Source organism: Oryctolagus cuniculus, chromosome 3 (assembly GCF_964237555.1).
Source record: "Oryctolagus cuniculus chromosome 3, mOryCun1.1, whole genome shotgun sequence".
In the NCBI taxonomy this organism is placed as follows: Eukaryota; Metazoa; Chordata; class Mammalia; order Lagomorpha; family Leporidae; genus Oryctolagus; species Oryctolagus cuniculus.
The window spans coordinates 122349173-122370221 of record NC_091434.1 but is presented as its reverse complement, the minus strand read 5'-3'; the positions used below and the strand labels follow the sequence as shown (position 1 = coordinate 122370221).

Here is a 21049-nt window from a genome sequence, read left to right as displayed (position 1 = left end):
CCTGTCTTTCTACCTCTCAAATAAATAAATGAAAAACTTTAAAGTTAAGATAAAATACTAGATAACAAAACCCGTGAGACAGACACAGGGATCTGAGCTAATCCCTGTCAAAGTTCTTGTATTTCAAGAAGCAGGTATGGGGCCGGCGCTGTGGCATGGGGGTAAAGCCACTACCCACAGTGCCGGCATCCCATACAGGCAGTGGTTCTAGTCCTGACTGCTCCTCTTCCAATCCAGCTCTCTGCTATGGCCTGGGAAAGCAGCAGAAGATGGCCTAAGTCCTTGGGCCCTTCCACCCATGTGGGAGACTCAGAAGAAGCTTCTGGCTTCGGATCGGCACAAATCTGGCCGTTGCAGCCATTTGGGGAGTGAACCAGGTGGGCAAATGAAGCTAGAATAGTCAAATTAATGTCGGAATTTTTAACATGCCATTCCCAGCCACTGATAGGCATCTGGTGACACATGGGGGAGCCCTATACCCAACCAGAGATCACACAGTTCCACAAGCACATGTCGGGTAGCTTCAAAAATTCACCCTGTTTTAGGCCACAAGGCAACACATTTCAAAGAATTAGCATCATAGGGACCACAATGCAATTTAACCAGCAATTTAAGGGTGAGTGTTTGGCACAGCAGTGAAGGCAAAGAGGTGAAGCACTGCTAGGGAAGCCTTCATTCCAAATTGGAGGGCCTGGGTTTGAGTCCCAGCTCCGCTTCTGCTCCAGCTTCCTGCCAATGCGCACCCAGGGAGGCAGCAGATGATGACTCAAGTGCTTGGGTTTCTGCCTCACACGTGGGAGACCCAGAACAGAATTCCAGGCTCTTGGCTTCAACCTGACCCAGCCGCAGCCATTGGGAGGCATTTGAGAAATGATGCAGCAAATGGAAAATCTCTTCATCTCCCCCATCTCTCTCTCTCTCTCTCCCTACTTTTCAAACAATGAATATCTATATATCTATATCTATCTGTATGTGTGTGTGTGACTTAAATCAGAGGAGGCCATGTCTTCTAAAGATATATAACAGGTGTGATGAATCATTCTCTCTCTGGTCCTAAGAAGCTATCAGGAAATGCAGCCACACACACACTCCTGCTCCCCTGTGGCCCAACAGGGAAACAGTTCTGACCCTTGCCAGGAAGTCAGGAGGCCTGACAGTGACCTCTTTGTCAGCTGTGACCAGTATGCTCTAGTCTTGGCCCTAGGGCCAGCACTGACCCAGCCCCCTGTGGCTTCCTGCAGGGCCCTGGAAAGGAGACTGTGAGTGGAACAGTGGGTGACCAGTGCCCCAGGTTGTCCCTCATCTGTTCCAGCCCCAAGAGCTGACCTGGAGCCCTGCAGTACAGAGGCTGGTGGCCTGCTTACATCAAAGGAGCCCACTCGAGACTGGGTACCACCACCAGTGAAGACAGAGATGGCAATGTTGTATTAGATTCTTCCCTGGAGGAGAGCATGGAGGGGCATGGGGCCCTGGGTGCCCGAGCTGTTGAGAGAGTGGTCTTAAGAAGCCACCCAGAGGGCCCCAGCACTGTGGTGCACAGGGTTAAGCCGCTGCCTTCAACAGCATCCCATCTGGGTGCCAGTTTCGTCCTGGCTGCTCCACTTCAGATCCAGCTCCCTGCTACTGCTCCTGGGAAAGCAGCAGAAGATGGCCCAAGTGCTCGGGCCCCTGTACCCACGTAGGAGACCTGGATGAAGCTCCAGGCTCCTAGCCTGGTCTCGCCGTGGCCATTGAGGCCATTTGGAGAATGAACCGGAAGATGGAAAATCAATCATGAACCGGTAGATGGAAAATCAATCAATCTCCCTCTCTCTCTCTCTTTCCCAACCTCTCACTCTCTGTAACTCTGTTATTCAAATAAAGAGGAGGAGGAGAAGGGGAGGAGGAGGAGAGAGGAGGGAAGAAGAGGAAGAGGAGGAAGGAGGTTGGAGGAAGGAAGAAGATGAAGAAGAGGAGGAGGAGGAGGAGGAAGGAGGAGGGAGAAAGGAGGGAGGGAAAAAAAGAGGAAGATGAGGAGGAGTAAAAGAGGAAGAAGAAAGCAGCGGCAGCTACGGGAAGGCGGTGTACCGGCTGCTTCTTGGGAACCAAGGCTGGGGACTCCCTGTTGGAAAAACCCCGAAAAACGAACCCCAAGGAGGCAGCGCCGGCTTCGCAGCTGCACCTGCTGAGCTACCGAGCTTGGAGCCGGACGGCCACAGCGGCTCAGGGAGGGCAGATGCTTGGTTTTACCTGGGTTCTGGGACGTGTCTTGGACTACGAGTAGGACACCTTGTTGACTGTACGCAGGTGTGGCCGTGGCGAAGCGGCGTCTGGGAGCGACTTCAGACGCCCTGGAAACCGCCCCCAAGTTCCTCCTAGGCGGTGCTCCGCGCTATTACGCAGGCTACAAACGCCCGCGCACAGCTTCGCTCGCACTCTGCTCAGAGACCGCTGACGCCAGGCCCGCACTCACCAGTGATTGGCCAGACAAGCAACCTCCCTCTCTTTTTTTGGTCAGCGCGCCTGTCGATCACAGGGCCAGCCAATGGCATGCCTTGTGGAAATGTACTGTTGGATCATGGAAGGAAGCTGCCCAGAAATCCCGGGACAGCAGTTCCTGATGCTTACAGTGCGTGGCTCCTTCCGCCGCGCCCGCAGTTTGTGGGTGCCCCAGCAGCCCTCTGGTAAGGTCATTTTTACTTAAACGAAGCCGTCTGCCTCTGCTGCTGGTCCCGGTGGTGTGAGGCAGGCCCCACAGTCTCACCTGCCTGAGCACCTGCTTTCTTAATGTGGCGCTGTATTTATGTATGCATTTATTTATTTGAAAGGGAGCGAGGAGACAGGAGAGGGGAGGGGAGAGAAGCGGTACATTTTTTAAATGATCTTGAAAACCTGGGCAGCGAGTCCCCTGCCCAAGTCCCACGGTCCCTGCTCCCACACCCTGCGGTCCTAACCCACCAGGCGCCCTCTGGTTTCTGCTCCTGCTCCTGCTCCCCTCCCTGCTATCTTTGGATTTCTCAGCTGCAAAGGTGAGCTGCGAATCCCAGCCCAGCGCTTGTGGTTCAGTGCACCGACTCCATCCTTCCTGGCAAGTCTTGAAGGACAGGTGCGGCTCCTTGCGGAACCTGATTTACTATCCGTTCTTGCTGCTCTGTGAAGAAAAACACGTGGACTGTGTGACTGGACTGGTCAGGGCAGTTGTCTGTTCAGAATCTTCTTTATTATGGGGATGCTGACACATCCACAAAGTAGAGAACATGGTCTCCCGAGACCCCTGTGGACCCATCATCCTGCCTCGAGGGTGAGCATCCTTGGCCCAGTCTTTGCTCCCATCATCCTCCGCAGCCCTCCCCACCTTCCCGCCCCCACAGAAAGCTAGGTGATTTGAAAGCAAATCCAAGATAGTGTAACCTTAGATCCTTACACAAGGGTATCTTTAAGGGAGATCTCCAATAGATAAGATCTCTTACTCTGTTAACATAACCATTACATCAAAAAATTGAATATTAACTCAATACTGAATACACATTGTTTAAACTTTTCTAGTTCTGTTCCCCTCTCTCTCTCTCTCTCTGCAGACTGGAAGAATTAATCTTTTTGCCTTCATTTTTAAAGTATCTCTTAAATGTTTTTTTACAAATGGTGTATTTGATGCTGATTCAAACTAAGCCCAGAACTGCACTTGGCTGATACATCCCATAAATGTCTTTCTAATCTCTAGCAGTTCTCCCTAACTCATTCATATTTCTCTTGGCATTTATGTGTTGAAAAACTCGAGCTATTGACCCCGTTGCTTTCATCGTACAGATCCTCAGCTTGGGTTAGGCGCATGTCCAGTTAACCCATGATAAATTCAGAATGGCTCCAGACAGAAAAGCAGTGCCTGCCTGTGGCACAGCTCAGCCCAGCAGCACCTGCACCAGGGGAGGGGGTGGTTTCTCGCTGGCACGCAGCATCGTGGGCCTCAGCTGCACGGCACCAGCCTGGGAAGAAGATCCACACGCACGGTCCTCAGGATGGTTGTTACTGAAGGTGTGTCACTGTCGCATCTTCACACAGTAAAAGCCTTCTGAGTCAGACCGCGGTTAAAGTTAAGTCAAGGCTGGCTGTGTTCTGGATTTTGCTGGCGGCATCTCCATGGACTTTGAACCTGTCGATACCTGGAATTCCCTGTAAACTGGGAGTGGACCTGGAGACACGGCCAATTCCATCTCAGTTCCTTTGGCCACGATGCTTCAGAAGGAAGGGCCTGTGCTGGTGCGTCACAGCAGGAGGCTCCTGAGTTCTGGTTGTCCCTCCGTTGAGACTGGGCAGCAGCATGCATGTCGCCATGTGCGTGTCACGCCCCCGACCTGCTGCACCCCACTGTTGGCCTGCTGCTGATCCCACACAGCCCTGCAGGGTCGCATTGCACGCACAGGGGAGGAGACACCATTCAGCCTGCTTAGTTATTCTCAGTGTTTTCTAATTTCACTCAAACAGAATCAGGTTGCATCTAGTTTATAAAAGTTAATGTATTATCCAACATTTGGCCTGTGACTGAGACAGAATTTCATCTTTAAGGAAAAGATTTTAGAAGCCGGCACTGTGGCGTAGCAGGTGAAGCCACCACCTGCGGTGCTGGCATCCCATATGGGCACCAGTTCGAATCCCAGCTGCTCCACTTCTGATCCCACTCTCTGCTATGGCCTGGGAAAGCATTGGAAGGTGGCCCAAGTGCTTGGGCCCCTGCTGCATGTGGGAGACCCAGAGGAAGCTCCTGGCTCCTGGCTTCGGATAGGGACAGCTCCAGCCATTGCAGCCATCTGGGGAGTGAACCAGCAGATGGAAGAACTCTCCCTCTCTCTCTCTGCCTCAGCCTCTCTGTAACTCTGCCTTTCAAGTACAATAAAAATGTAAAAAAAAAAAAAATAGATGTTTACTTATTTATTTGAAAGTCAGAGTTGGGAGTAGGGAGAGAGAGAGAGAGAGAGAGAGAGAGAGAGATTCTGTCCATTGGCTCACTCCCCAGATGGCCACAATGGCCAGGGCTGAGCCAGGCTAAAGCCAGGAGCTGGAAGCTTCATCCAGCTCTCCCACATGGTTTACAGGGGCCTAAACACTTGGGCCAACTTAACTGCTTTTCCAAGGCCGTTAGCAGGGAGCTGGCTTAGAAGTGGAGCGACTGGGATACAAACTGGCACCTACATGGGATGCTAGCATTGCAGGCAGCAGCTTTACCCGCTATGCCACTACACCAGCCCCCATAATTTCATATGTACTTACAGAACTCATATTAGAGCATTCTGTCATCACACATTTCACTTTGCTATGTAGGTTAACAGAAACGGTATGTGACGTGGATATTATTTCTATGCTATCGAAGGGCTGTTTTGCCGAATAACTTTCTAAAGGGGGAAAAAAAGATACATGGGATATATTGGCAGCAAAGTCATTAGTGGATAAGGATTACTAAAAAGAATCACAGAAGCAGGAATGGGCTGTCTGGTACGACGGCGAGGAGAGAACATTATCAAATCAGCATTTCCTCGTAGTGACCAGTAGGTGGCACGAAAGGCAACAGAACTGGCTCAGCGGCAGCTCCTGAGCCCTGCTTGTGCCCCACCCCCACACACCAGTCCTGACAGCTGCATCCCGTTTCCAGTTTGGATATGCACGGCGACACACTGAAGATACACATACTGCTCTATCTGCAGCACGTCTGCTTTTTACATTTATTTCTTCCTTAAAATAAAAATGTTATGAAGTTACACTGTTGTCCACGATGCTGGTTTCATTCATTTCTCTCAGTTGAGGCAACAAAATCGCACATGGTCACATCGACCTGTGCCTCGAATTGAGACTGGATTAGAAAATCTGGTGACTGTTCACTTCACTGGGAGAGATTTTCCTGTTGATTGCATCTCAAATAAACACTAACGCTCCCCTGCGTTCGGAGCCGTGAATAGAAAAGCAAGCAGCAGTTTGGAGAGGAAAATAAGAATGTGGCCCTTTTCACCTGAGATCCTTGTATGGGATCTAAATCTGGTGCTTAGCATTAAAATGTTGCCTCCAGCGCATAATGACAGCATCACAGAGGCGTTCCTAAGGTTCCCTGTTCGAGTTAGAAGCGAGTGGAAATCGCCGCGTGTCGGAGACTGCCGATGCCAGCAGCAGAGAACGCATCTTCAGGAAGTACTGCTTCCTTGCACAAATGCGTAAGATACCAGCAACCATTAAATACTGAGCACAGCACGTGAAAACTGGGCCACCAGTTTCTAAACGGCTATTCCCCCCAAGACAACTTCCGGTGCACCAAAGCAAACTGGCCATCTCCTTAGATTCCTTTGCATAAGGACTTCCAAGTGTCCTGAGAACCCAGGAGGCTGCCAGACAGCATGGCGAGTGATGGCTCCTCTGTGGGGATCATGAGAGCACACCTCGGGGGGTGTGGCCAGCTGGCTGTGCTCTGTCACCCCCGTCTGTGGGTCCAGGGTCACTTTCTGTTGACAAAACGCACGTGGATGGGCTCCCCAGGCGTTAGCAGCCCGTGCGTTTTGGCGCGAACAGCTTTAGTCCGAGGCGATGTTTTGATCTCAAAATGTTGAAGCAACTACGAAGAGAATGAGAGAGGATTCAGCGTCGGGACAGCAGGGCTTTCTCGGTGCCCCCACCCCCACCCCACCCAGTGGCTCTCATAACCTCCCATCAGGGCAGCGGCAGCCAAGGCAATGGGAACCCACACATCTGCCCTGCAGGCCCCTGCATCACTGCTCAGGCAGTGAAACCCCGGAGCGGCCACTGAGCAGTGGGAGAGAGATGCAGGCAGAATGCTCCAAGGTCGTGGCTTGTATCTGCCATCTCCAATTCCTTAACTCTAGGGGGCGCCATTGTGGCCCAGCAGGGTAAGCTGCGTCCCACTTGGGGGTGCCTGACTGAGTCCAGGCTCTTCTGCTTTGCATCCAGCTTCCTGCTAATGAGCACCCTGGAGGGCAGCAGATGGTGGCTCACTCAAGACCCAGATGGAATGCTTGGCTCCTGGCTTCATCTTGGCCCAGCCCTGGCTGTTGCAGCCATTTGGGAAATGAACCAGTAGATGAGAGAAAGTCTCTCTCTCTCTCTCTCTCTGTGTGTGTGTGTGTGTGTGTGTCCCTCCCCCGTCTCTCTGTCACTTTGCCTTTCAAATAATTAAATATATTTTTTAAAAGTAGAACCAAGGAGCAAGCATTTGGCCACTTTGGAGAATCTGGGCTCTGGCCCCTGAGAGGCAGCAGTGATGGCTCAAGTAGTTGGATCCCTGCCACCCATGTGGGAGACCTGGATGGAGTTCCTGGCTCCAGGCTTTAGCCTGGCCCAGTCCTAGCCACTACAGGCATTTCAAGAGTGAACCTGTTTGTGTGTGTGTGTGTGTGTGTGTCTTTTTCTCTCTCTCTCCCCCTATCTCTGTCTCTCTGCCTCCCTAATAAATAAATAAATAAATAAATAAATAAGTTGTGGAAGCAGCTCCGCCTCCCAGGATGAGTGGAAAGTACCTAAACAGTGACTTTGGACAACATCATAGTGTTCACCACTGTAAAGCAGTAATCTGCACACCAGCTGGCAGGGCCTGGTGTTCAGAGCAAGCTGTGGGCGTAGGGAACCCAAGACAACCTGCTCTCAAGGCTGCCCTCCGCACAGAGGCTCCTGGAGGGAGGCAGGGCTCTGCCCTCAGCCCTGCTGCATAGAGCAGGTGGCGGATGAGCTGGGGCCCAGGCCCTCCCTGCTCTGCCCTCACGCTGCAGCCTCATCTCCCAGATGGGGAAGCAGGACCCAGCGATGGGTCCCCAGCAGGGAGATGGGGTGCCAGCATGGAGTCAGGCAGGGGTCAGGGGCCACACAGGGGTTAAGGCGGCCAGGCGGAAGTCTGTTGAACTAATTTTGTCACGGTTTAAAACAAGTGCACAGCCTGACTCTAGGCAGCACCGTCATTTCTGGCAGCCAGTTGGCTTCATCTGCACCTCTAACTTCTGACCTTCCGGTCTGACTTCTCAGGGTGCTGGCTTGTGCCCAGGAGACAAAGCGGCAGAGAGCACACATGAATCTCTCAACTTTCAAGGTCATGGCACCACCCGCTCGCTTTTCCTTTCTCCGTGGGCAGCACATGCTTGTGGAAAAATTAAAACTACCTAGGAAACATAAAAACCAAAGCCCCCTCCACCACCACATTTCACACTCCCTTCCCAGCAGTCTGCAGGCGGTGTGCCGCCCCCTTGGGGTGCACGTGATTCACTTGGTTGAAGACGGCCCTTCTGTTGCGGGTGTCCGTGAACGGGCTGGATTCCCCCACTTCTCCTGGGGGTGGTCACACAGCGTTTATCCTCTTATCTGTGGTCGTGCTGGTTATACTGACACGCTGCTGCCCTCTGTCCCTGCACAGGCAGATAGGCGGGCTCCTTCAGAAAGTCTCAGCAGGTGTATGTGCCTGTTAGTAGCAGCAAACCAAACCCCATCACCTGCTCCTAGCCTGGGCACCCTGTTCCTAGCCCTCTTCCAACTCCACCCCTCCACAGGAGCCCCCAGCCAGGCCCTCCTGCTCTTGGGTGTCTTCCCAGCTCTTCAGGCGGTCAGAGCCCAGGATGTTCTCCCTAGGAAACGCCTCTGCCCATCCAGGACATGGCCGCAGCTGTGTAGCAGTATTTCGGGGAGCGAAGACCTTCCGGAAAAACTCCTGGCAGCAGGAGCCTCCTGAAGGCGATCGGAGGACAAGGAAATAGTCCATCCTCCGGCATCCTCACGCCCCTAGGAGGCAGAGATCGCGGCAGTGGGAAGCCTGCCCAGGAGTGTCTCTGCCCTGCGCTCTCTCCATCCCCCTGGGAGCTCACACAGGACCCTCTGTTGTCCTCAGGGACAGCCGCACTGGTGGCTGCACCCACTCAACAGCCAGATGTGCGTGTTCATCCTGCAGCCTCATCCCAGCTCAGCGTCTCCCACCAGGGCCAGTCCTGGGCCAGGGGACGCTGCCCCCACGCCTCCTTCTATGCCACCTCCCTGGGCAGTGAAGCCCTGAAGCTTTGATGCCTCACCCAGGCCTCACCTCCCTAGCCATCCAGAGTCCCTCTCCCCACGTCTCCATGCTGTCCCGTCAGCTTTGTGAGCCAGGGGCGGCCTGTGTGTGACTTGGGGAGATGCTGGACAGAGTCAACACCCCTCGATCCCAGCCTGCACCTGCCACTGTGTGACAGGTGATGTGTACTTCCTGAGCCTCAGTTTCCTCATCAGTAAAATGGGGACATTGGGATCACCAGGCAATCCCCATGCTCTCCCAACACACATGCCAACAGCAGTGGCTCCCCAGCACTGGGCCAATATTTTCCATGGCTAAAATAGGTTCATGGTTGCTCTCCCAAACCTGTGGGAGAAGTTATTGGGTAGAATCTCTTCTTGTATAAATTCTCCTCATGTGATTTAGTTCCTGCTGCAGCCTGAACTCAGGTACAGTAAAAAAATAATAATAATAATACATATTATATAATATATAGTAATTATATTATGTATTCAGAGATGAAGAGATAAGGTCTTCTCCAACAAAACCCAAGACATCCAGATGTTTCACAACCCAGAAAGCCTGAGAACCTCTGCTCCCCAGAAACAAAGAAGGAGGGTCCAGTGTGGGGGTGCCCGTGGCCACCGGCTGACCACACAAAACCCTGGAGTGTGGACAGTGAACCTGAGTCCCACATGGCCACTAAGACCACAAGGGTTTCTCAGACAGCAGGCCCAGGCCCCACTCCCTGCACTGACCCATCAAAACATCATCTCTGTGGCTGGGGCCTGGGAATCTGCATTTTTCAGGAGCTCCCTACCCTGTGAGGTCCACTCTCCCATCGGCCTCTTGCTGGAATCCCCCATGTGTGGGCAGCAGCACTAGGCTCTGGGCTCTTGGAGCCTCTCCCCCTTGCCCCCCAGGACTGCCCCCACCCCAGATCTTCAGAGCCCACCAAGGCCAGGAGAAAAGATAGCAGGGCTCCATCCAATGCCTGGAGGAAAGATACAGGGCAGGCGGCCCCGGCGTTACACACGCCCAGGGTGGCCTCTTAGCCAAAGCAAGGGGCTCTGGGGCAAAGCCTCTGAGTTTTCAGAATCCTCCCTTCTGTGCCGAAGTGTCGGCCCCCACGTGGCCGCCGGGCCCTACCTGGATCATGACGAGGTGAATCTCCAGCTCTGCGATCCTCCGCCCGATGCAGCTGCGGACGCCGTACCCGAAGGGGATGGACCCAAAGTTGTCCACTCTGCTCAGGCTGTCCTCGCGCAGCCAGCGCTCTGGCCGGAACTCCCTGGCCCGGGGGAAGTTCTCATCCTCGTAGGAGGTCGCATAGTGGCAGAGGGCCAGCTGGGTCTGAGGAGGCCGGCAGACAAAAGAGAAGGGGACAGAAGGGATGGCATGAAGGCCGTGTGGAGGTCACAGCCCCCAGCAGCGCAGTCCTTCTGGGGACGGCCACTTAAAGCCCAGGACACGGCAGCCACTGAGAAGGCAGCTTACGTGCAGACACCTGGCTGCCTCTGGCCTGACAGAGGAGCGGGGGAGGGGCTTATGGGCCTCAGGGCTCTCTCCTTTACACGCATCGGAAGCCTCATCTTCACCGCGGAACTCGGGCAGAAGCAAAGGAAGCCCGTGGATCTTGGCTTTAGGAATGAGCCCCAATTCAGCCACCCCAGCACGCCCAGCCCCCTCTCCCTCCCCGCCAGGGGCCACCAGACTCACGCCTTTAGGAATCAGATACCCGCCAATAACCAGGTCTTCTTGGGTGACCCGGCCATTCCCCGGTAGCACAGGAAACAGCCTGGAACGGGGACAATGGGGACAGGAAAGCAGTGGTGATGTCTGAGATTTTTGTTTAAACATTTAAAAATCTGGATGTATCACCTTTTCCATGAATGAGTCTAAAAACGGTAACAGAGGGTACAGTTCCAACCAAAAATGTTTCAGGCCAAAAGACAGTTTGGCACTATGGGGAAAGGGTGCCACAGCTCAAAAGTTTGCCAAACACCCAGTGACCGTGTTCTCCAGAGGGAAAGGTCCCACTGTCTGGCATTTTATATGACCAGGAGACAACGGTGTCAACTGATAGTTCCCCTGAGAACTTGAGCTTTTGCATAGTCCAGAAGGGCAGATCCTAAGAAAACTCCAATGAGAACACCTTGGCTCCTACCAGGAGCCTGGGCCGGCTCCCTTTCAGCTCTGTAGAGTGAGGATGCAATAGAAACCAGAGAGGAATCATCAAAGCGGGTCTGAAAGAATTCCTTGTGGGCACTGTATGGAAAACTGTATAGAAAACTGTCTCTCCCTCCCTCTCTGTGCCTGAAACCCTGCCTCTCAAATAAACAAATCTCAAAAGAAAAGTTTTTGTACCAAGATAAACTTCTCTCCTAATTCCATTTTCCAAACTTTTTGAAACTCCCTCACATTGAATATTTCAAAAGAGCTAAAAGACTTTTGATGTCACCAAAAACAAATGAGCAGCATTTGGGACGATGGATCTAGACCATTGTGATCTGCCCAGCCCACAAAGTATACTCATACTTGTACTGAAATACAATAGACATACGCAATTGCCACTTGTCAGTTAACATTGGTATTAATATTGGATCAGAAGTAGAGCAGCCAGGACTCGAACCAGTGTTTGAACCGGTGTCGCAGGCGCTGTAGCAGGTTCACCCACCACTTGGAATGCCCACATCCCACATCGGGGTGCTGGGGGGCTGCTCCACTTCCAATCCAGCTCCCTGCTAATGCACCTGCGAAGGGAGCAGAGGATGGCCCAAGTGCTTAGGTCCCTGCCACCCATCTGGGAGACCTGGATGGAGCTCCTGATTCCTGACTTTGACCTAGCCTGGGGCCATTCCATTGCAGCCATTTGGGGAGTGAACCAATGGATGGAAGACCACTCTCTCTCTCTCTCTCTGCCTCTCCCTCTCTCTCTCTGTAACTCTGCCTTTCAAATGAATAAAATAAATCTTAAAAAAAATAAGTAAAGGAATGATGGGCTTATAGGACACATTCTGGTGACTCGAGTCTTGGTTACCTCAGGGTTTCCTTCAGGAGAGCTCTGACCAGCGGGACCTTGGGGACATCAGCTGCCGTCGGCACGTGCCTTTCTCCCAAATTCCTGACGATCTGCCGATACACCGTCTGCTGCACCTCTGGGTGCCTCGCCAGGAGATACACCGCCCAGGACAGGGTGAATGACGTCTGGCGAGAGAAAGTGGCAGGCACAGGTCCCCGGGCTGGGTCCCACCAAGGACTGCCCTAGCCAGCAGCGTGGGGCGTGAAGCCCCCTTGTGAAGCCATGCAGGTGCAAAATCAGACCGTTCCACAGGCACACTCCATGGCTTCCCCTTAATTCACGCCAAGAAAGGCACACAAAGATGCATGGGCCGTCTCTCCAACTCTCTGATTTGCGTGCCCTGGGAAGACATATTATTTGGGGACCTCTTTAATCACATAAGAGCATCTCGGCTCTTCTTCCAGGGAGCCTGCGGGATGCAGGGGATGATAGAAGTTCTGCCTGGAACTTCATGTGACAGCCTTCGCAGGGGCCACCTCATTTTTTGCTAACAAAATGCCTGTGGTTGCCTTCCAGCCATGGACCCATGTGACCCTCCAGTATCATTCCCCTAGGCCCAAAATGGCCCACACTGCCGTAATCCAGAAGTCAGAGAGTGGCCAGAGGACTACTGGTCTGCCCAGTTCCTGTGTGCTTCTCAAGTGAACTCAACAGTGATTGAATAGCTCATCTGAGCAAACCAGGATCATTTTCTAAAATTGTTTTTGAAAGGGAGAGAAACAAAGAGAGACAGACAGAAAGCTCCCATCATTAGTTCACTCCCTAAATGCCCACAATAGCTGGGGCTGGGCCAGGCAAAAGCCAGAAGCTGAGAACTCAATCCAGGGAACCAACTCCTTAAGCCATCCACTGCTGCTTCCAATGGTGCGCATTAGCAGGAAGCTGGAGTCAACAGCAGAGCCGGGACTCAAACCCAGGCCCTCTAATATGGGACATGAGCATCCCAATTGGCATTTCAGGCATGATGCCAAATGTGCACCCCAGCAGTATCATTTTTTATACCACTTCTCAGACTGAAGAATGACATTTCCAGTAACTGAAAATAATTCTGTTGGGGCCGGCACTGTGGCACAGTGGGTTAGTGCCCTGGTCTGAAGCGCCAGCATCCCATATGGGCGCCGGTTCGAGACCCGGCTGCTCCACTTCCTGTCCAGCTCTCTGCTATGGCCCAGGAAAGCAGTGGAAGATGGCCCAAGTCCTTGGGCCCCTGCACCCGCGTGGAAGATCCGGAAGAAGCTCCTGGCTCCTGGCTTCGGATTGGCGCAGCTCCGGCCTTTGCAGCCATTTGGGGAGTGAACCATCAGATGGAAGACCTCTCTCTCTCTCTCTCTCTGCCTCTCCTCTCTCTCTGTAACTCTTTCAAATAAAATAAATAAATCTTTAAAATAAAATTCTGCTTTATCCTCCTAGGTCCCAAGATTTTCATAGAGGGCACTCTTCTGAAACTTATAATATATGAGGGATCTTCAGTTTGTTCATGGGAAATACCTATTATGAAGAAACTATGCATGCATTTCAAAACGTTTGCATCGCAACAGGGGTCCAGCATTGTGGCAAACATGGTTAAGCCACCACTCATGACACTGGTATCCCATATCAGAGTGCTGGCCAAATCCCACCTACTCTTTGTTCTGATCCAACTTCCTGCCAACATACCTGGGAAGGCAGCAGAAGATGGACAAAGTACTTGGGTCCCTGCTACCTAGGTGGGGGACCAGGATAGAGTTCCTGGATCTTAGCTTCAGCCCGGCCCATACCTGGCTGTTGGAGTCATTGGGGGAGTGAACCAGCAGATGAAAGATATCTCTCGCCCCCCCCCATTTCTCTCTCTCTCTCTCTCTGTAATTCTCACTTTCAAATAATAAATAAATTCTTAAAAGAGAGAGGGAGGGATGGTGCGGTTGGTTCCTATTAGAATAGAAAATTTCTATTAAGACCACATAATTGTGGACACCAGTGTGGGATACTCACGCAACGGAATACTACTCAGTAATAAGAAAGGACCAGTTGCTGCATATGCTACCACACGGATGAGTCTCAGACTCATTTTGCTGAGCGAAGGAAGCCAGATGCAAAAGCATACATATTCTATGATTCCATTTATAAAAGTTTTAGCAGAATGTTGTGGTTTCCTCAATGATTGCATCCATCAACAATCCATATCAAATTTCACAGCTCAAATGGACCCAGTTTATTGCACATATGTTATCTGCAATAAAGTTTTTTTTTCTTTAGATGAATTTGAAGTTGTAAGAATTTGTCTTCCCACTCAACCCTAGGATGCTAGAAGGAACTGGTCCCTCTCAACTCCACGTCATTGCAATGCTCTAAGTGACCACCAGGGGGCGAGCGATCCAAGTGTATCCAAACAGCTCAGCGACCAGGCCATTCATGCCTTGCTATCCCCGCCATTCATTGCTTTGCTGTTCAAGTGGTGACTTAGTTTGAGCAAATCCACACCATTCTTCATGTTCACGCAGCTTATCAGAATTTCCATGGATCGTATAATTTAGTTTGCTTTTATGTTTTTCTGTTGTAGAAGAGCCATAAGAACGAGTTTATATTGTCTTTTTGCTTTTACATGTTAAAAGTGACTTAATACTGCAATAAAAATAATGTAAGCCATCTCAGACCTTTAGAATGAAGGTCTGAGGGGCCAGCGCTGTGGCACGGTGGGTTATGCCAACACCTGTGACACCAGCATCCCACACAAGAGCACCAGCTTGTGTCCCGACTGCTCTGCTTCCAATCCAGCTCCCAGCTAATGCACCTGGGAAGGCAGCAGAAGACCCCAAGTGCTTGGGGTCCTGCCACCCACAGCAGGGACCGGGATGGAGTTCCTGGCTCCTGGCTTCACCCCAGCCCAGCCCCAGCCATTGCTGCCATTTGGGAGGTGAACCAGCAGATGGAAGCTCTATCTCTCTCGCTCTCTCTCTCTGCCTTTCAAATAAAATAAATAATTTTTGAAGAAGGAGCACTGTCCTTGCTCAAAGTCAGGAAGCCCTGGTGTCGAGGAAAATCCTGGATGTGACAAGCGTAGTTGTTGGGTTTCCCTCCTGCTAAATCAAAGCCATGGACCACTCTTGGGGGAAGCTGGGGGCCCAGATGGGTGTTCATGGAAGTGCTCTGGAACAGCAGCGCCCCCTGCAGTCCACAGTCTGACTTTGCAGGCAGACCATCAGAAGCAGTGGCTCCCACTCCACAGTTTCCTAGTCTCCTGTCACAAACGTCACTCAATGGATTTGTGTTCTGGCACTTACAGAAAGCCCCAGCCTACTTGTGTGTGCCTGTCCCACCACCCCATTTTAGCAAAATGTAAAACGGCTCTGCACCCACACCCATACGCCTGCCGCTGCTCAGAGAGGAATAAACGCATATGCATCATATGTCATCATATGGTGTTTTCAGAAGGAACTTGGCTCCCCAGACCCTGCTGGCCCATAACACAGCCCAGCAAGGTGACCCCTGTCAGCGAGCGAAGGGTTACAGGAGCACTCGAGGACATGCACTTGCATATGGGTGTGGAGGGCGGAATCCCGTGCTTCACCCAGGGAGACATAGTATAGTCACCCTCAGGGTCCAAGCAGCATCACTTTGCAGCCGATCCCAACAGTGCTCCTATAAAATGGACCGTATTTGCATACGTGGCACAGTATTTGCACAGAACATACAGACACCCTCCAGTACACATGAAGTCATCTCTAGGTTACATACAACACCTAAGACACTGTAAATACTACCTAAGTAGTTGGTATTCTGTGTTGTTTAAGGGATCATGAGGAGAGGAAAAATCTACACATGTTCTAAACAGGTGCTATCTTTCTCAAAAACAGTTTCCACGCACAGCTGGTTAAATCCACAGACACAACTGTATAGATAGCCATAGGGGGAGTAAACCAGCAGGTGGAAGATCTCTTTCTCTCTCTCTCTCTCTCTCTCTCTCTCCCTCTCCTCACTCCTCTTCCCCCACTCCCTGCCTCCCTCTCTGGGGGTGGGGGGTGAGAGGACAGGACATGAGTGCTCCATGGCTCACCGTGTCGACGCCGGCCAGCAGCATCTCGGTCACATTGGCATAGATCTCCTCCAACGTCAGTGCCTGGCTGAGGACGAGGTAGGTGAGAAGCCCCCCTCTCGCCCGCTCGCCTTGGTCCATCTGGCACTGGATGCTCCTCAGCTTCTTGTCTACGTGGATTTGGCCTGTGCGGGAAAGAAATTGGAGTGGAGAATGATCTTTGCCTGTCCTCCCAGGAATGGAATCGGAACCAGAACCGGGCTAGTGGCAGGTGGGAAGCAGCCAAGAAAACCCAGGCTGGTCTCTTGTCAACCTTGACCTTCACGCATACACTTGCCTGTGTATGAAAAAAAGTCAAGCTAAGTATCTCCCTTCTTGAAAATACTCTGCGAGATGACAGCAAATGTTTGCTTTATCAATCCAATGACTGAAAACATCATTGCCGTAACATGGCGTCACGAGAACACAGATTTCTGTGTTTTCTTCCCACTATCTTCCAGAAAAGAAAACTGAATCAAGAAAGGAGAAGGGATCTTGTGTTGTGGTGCAGCTGGTTAAGCTGCCACTTCTGACACCGGTATTCTGTATCAGAGTGCCGACTGTTCTGGCTCAGATCCACAGTTCCAATCCTTGCTAATGCGCCTGGGGAAAGCAGCAGCAGATGGTTCAAGTACTTAGGCCCCTGCCACCTACATGGGAGACCCAGATGGAGCTCCGAGCTCCTGGCTTCTGGCTCCTGGCACCGGATCAGCCCAGCTCCATTTGTGGCCATTTGGGGAGTGAACCAGCAGGTGGAAGACCTTTCTCTCTATCTCTCCCTCTCTCTCTCTGTAACTCTACCTCTCAAATAAACAAATAAAAGCTTTTTAAAAAATTAAGTTAAAGATGGAAAAGCGGGCGTGTTACTTGTAGTCACAACCCACATGTTCTTTTGCTCATTTGAAAAACCAATCTGAAAGGCACAACCCGGTTCCCACGGGGCGTGTGGGAGTCAGGCACGCAACAGGTGGCATCACCAGGCCAGTGCCCGCCACGGCCCGCCCCCGTTCTGGGCTTACTGAATTTGAAGAGGCCGTCCCAGGACCTGCAGAACTCCCGCCAGGGCTTCGGGATGAGGGGGCGGAGCCACCGCGGGATGGCGCCCGCGTACATGGAGGTCTTGAACATGCTGAACATGAGCTCGAGCGCCTGGATGTACTCCACCGTTGTCTGGGGAACGACGTTTTCCAGGCAGCCCAGGCGACTCTCGAAGAGGATGGTGGCCACGCCTAGGCGGGAAAGGGTTTGAGCGCCTCTTGCCAAGACGGGTTCCCATAGCAACATGCAACGCTTGGCTAGAAAAGCAGTTCTCAAAAGTGATTCTAGGGGAGCGGCCGCTGTGGTGTAGAAGGTTAAGCTTCCACCTACAGTGCCAGCATCCCATATGGGCGCCGGTTGGATCCCAGCTACTCCACTTCCAATCCAGCTCCCTGCTAACATGCCTGGGAAAGCTAGCAGAGGATGGCCCAAGTGCTTGGGCCCCTGCACCTGTGTGGGAGACCCAGAAGAAGCTCCTGGCTCCTTGCTTCAGCTTGGCCTAGACCTGGCTGTTGCAGCCCTTTGGGGAGTGAATCAGTGGATGGAAGATCTCTCTCCATCTCTCTGTCACTCTGACTTTCAAATAAAACAAATCTCTTTAAAAAAAAAAAAAATGCTGGTGATTCCCAGGCCCAGAGAGCTAAAGGAATAGAGCCAACGCTAATGAATGTGTTTAGAGCACAGGTGCTCACTTCCCTGTTACTGTGTAACTATTTTAAGAACACATCCCTAGCAGACTGTGGGGAGCAACCCAGACTGGACTGAGTTACTGGAATTAAGACTTATTCTATGCATCTGCTCTCCCACAATATGGCGCTGAGAAGGGAGAAACAGCTTCTACACAGCTGCCTCCAGTTCAACCAATAAACTGTAGGACCTACTCCTGATTGGAGGAGAGCAGCGTACTCGGCGTGTGGGTAGCAGAGTTGGGATTGGTGGAAGAGGACTATAAAGGAGGAGAGAGACAACATGCACCAGGAACATCTAAGGGGAACATCTATCTGAAGGAACACCTGTGCAGCCCCCGAGAGAGCCGGCCGGTGGTGTGCCGCTCCCCCGCGGAAGTGGGGAATGTGGCAGGGGGAACCGCCCTTCCACGGAGGTGGAAGGGATGGTAGCCAACCCGGGAAGAACCAGCAGCAAACCTGGGGAGGGCCGAGCAGACGAAAGAACAACGCAGGGTCCTGTGTCGTTCCTCCACGAAGACGGGGAGCGACACAGACCTTTTAAAAGTTAACCTAAGAGTTAAATTTCAAGTAAGGTCTGGGGCAGGCATTTAGCCCAGGAGATAAGACTCTCAGGTTCCATATTGGAACACCCAAGTTCAAATCTCAGCCGCAGCTCTTGACCCCAGCTTCCTGCCAATGCAGACCCTAGGAGGCAGCAGTGATGGGTTAAGTAGTTGGTTCCCTGCCACCACATGGGAGACCTGGAGTGAGTTCCAGGTTCCTGGCTTCAGCCCTGGTCCAGCCCCACTTGTTACAGGCACTGGAGGAGTGAACCAATGGATGGGGGCACTCTTTGTCTCTCTGACTTTCAAACAAATGAGTCAGCAATAAAACAATAATTTTTTTTTAAGGGTAAGCATTTGACGCAATGGGATTCAGTCACCACTTGGGATGCCCATGTCCCCTGTAAGTGTGCCATGTTCAAGTCTGGGCTCTTCCACTTCTGATCCAACTTCCTGCTAATGCACACCCAGGGAAGTAGCAGGTAATGGCCCAGGTCCTTGGATCCCTGCCACCAAGATAGGAGACCCAGACTGAGTTCCAAACTCTTGGCTTTGGATTTGCCCAGCCCTGGCTATTGTTGCAAGCATCGGGGAGTAAACCAGTAGAATCCCAATCTCTCTCTCTCTCTCTCTCTCTCTCTCTCTCTCCTTCAAGTAAAAATGAAAATAAATTTAAAAAAATTTTTTAAGTAAGGTAAACTCATTTAAAGAAAAACAAGGATGAGAAAATGGACAGAAGGTTCTCCAAAATATATTTTTAAGTAAACAAAAAACAAGGTATAGTGTAGCCACCTGAGACACCAGCATCCCATTTGGTCAGTGGTTCCTTTTTTTTTTTTTTTTTTTTTTTTTTTTTTTTCTTAAGATGTATTCACTTATCTGAAAGGCAGAGTTACAGAGAGGAAGAGAGAGAGAGGTCTTCCATCTGCTAGTTCACTCCCCAGATGGCCACAGCAGCCGGAGCTGTGCTGATCCAAAGCCGGGAGCCAAGAGCTTCTTCCAGGTCCCCCATGCAGGTGCAGGGGCCCAAGGACTTGTGCCATCTTCTACAGGCAGTGGTTCTTGTGTGTCCTGCCTGTTCCACTTCTGATCCAGCTCCCTGCTAATGTGCCTGGGAAGGCAGCAGAAGATGGCCCAAGTACCTGCACCCCTGCACCCAAATGGGAAAATGGGAGACCTGGATGAAGCTATTGGCTCCTGCAGCCATTTGGGGAATGAACCAGCGCACCAAGCATCGATCTCTCTCTCTCTCTCCCTCTCTCCCTCCCCCTCCTCTCTGTAATTCTGCCTTTTAAATAAATAAATAAATCTTAAAAAAAAAAAAAATAGGGACAGCGCTGTGGCGCAGCAGGTTAACGTCCTGGCCTGAAGCGCTGGCATTCCATATGGGCACCGGTTTGAGATCCAGCTGCTCCACTTCTGATCCAGCTCTCTGCTATGGCCTGGGAAAGCAGTAGAAGATGGCCCAAGTGCTAGGGCCCCTGCACCTGCATGGGAGACCCAGGAAAAAGTTCCTGGCTCCTAGCTTCAGATTGGTGCAGCTCCAGCCGTTGCGACCAACTAGGGAGTGAACCAGTGAATGGAAGACCTCTCTCTTTGTCTCTCCTTTCTCTGTGTAACTCTGGCTTTCAAATAAATAAATCTAAAAAACAAACAAACAAACAAACAAACAAACAAAAAAAACAGTAAACTGCTGTTTGGGGCATGACTCCACTTCACCTTCCATGGAATAGCGGAAGAAAAGGTCATTGACATTAGTCACAGTTTCTCCATCGTCCGCCTGGCTCCGCAGGATGTAGATTCTTTGAATCAAATCAGCGATCACTTGGTTGACTTCCCCGGAAAATACGGCCACGTCTTTCGGCTTCAGGATTCTCTGTCTCAAAACTCTTCTCATCTTGAGCCACTGTTCACCCTCCCTGGAAAAACAAAGCGAGTCTCAAACAACTTGACTTACCAGGATGCCCCAGGGAAGAACTGCAACGCATCTCAGAAAAACTCCCCAGGTAGAAAGAAGGAATGGGATCCTGGATCCGGCAGTCCAAATGGAACGAAAGCGGGAAAGATCCCTGCTGGGGTGAGGAACCCTAACTGCCTCCCGGAACCTTAAGAGTTTAAGCTGTTGCCCTGGGAGCACTTTTTGTTGTTGTTGGGCAGGCAGAGTGGTCAGAGAGAGAGAGAGAGACAGAGAGAAAGGTCTTCCTTTCCATTGGTTCACCCCCCAAATGGCCGCCATGGTTGGCCCACTGCAGCCGGCACTGCACTGATCCGAAGCCAGGAGCCAGGTGCCTCTCCTGGTCTCCCATGTGGGTGCAGGGCCCAAGCACTTGGGCCATCCTCCTAGGACCACATTTTATTGGAAGAAAGAAAAAAAAAAAAAAAACTACCACCAGGAATCATCTTTAGGAAAAGGACTAGGAAGCCCTTGGGAAGCCCTTGAAATAATGTTATAATAAATACACGTGAGACTGCTGATCACCAAGAGAACAGCGTTGTGGCCCAGCAGGCTAAGCCACCGCCTGCAACTCTGGCAGCCCCTATCAGAGCACCAGTTCCCATCCAGCTCGCTGTGGCTGCTCCTGGGAAGGCAGCAGAGGATGGCCTGAGTTCCTGGACCCCTGCCACCCACCCAGATGGAGTTCCCGATTTCCTGGCTTCAGTCTGGCC

General features: G+C 51.7%; 1 protein-coding gene across 2 annotated transcripts in view; it reads right to left on the bottom strand.

Moving 5' to 3' along the window:
- Window positions 1-2229: 2229 nt before the first annotated feature.
- The window catches only part of CYP27C1 (cytochrome P450 family 27 subfamily C member 1), a 29276-nt gene continuing 10456 nt past the window's right edge, over window positions 2230-21049 (bottom strand). For both annotated transcript variants that reach the window (XM_051848778.2, XM_051848779.2), the window contains exons 3-9: window positions 20102-20301; window positions 17133-17342; window positions 16096-16259; window positions 12021-12187; window positions 10700-10778; window positions 10130-10333; window positions 2230-6571 (exon numbers count right to left, since the gene is read on the bottom strand). In XM_051848778.2, the coding sequence (XP_051704738.1) occupies window positions 6455-6571; window positions 10130-10333; window positions 10700-10778; window positions 12021-12187; window positions 16096-16259; window positions 17133-17342; window positions 20102-20301 (1141 nt within the window). In that variant the 3' untranslated portion in view covers window positions 2230-6454. The remainder of the gene's footprint in view (window positions 6572-10129; window positions 10334-10699; window positions 10779-12020; window positions 12188-16095; window positions 16260-17132; window positions 17343-20101; window positions 20302-21049) is intronic.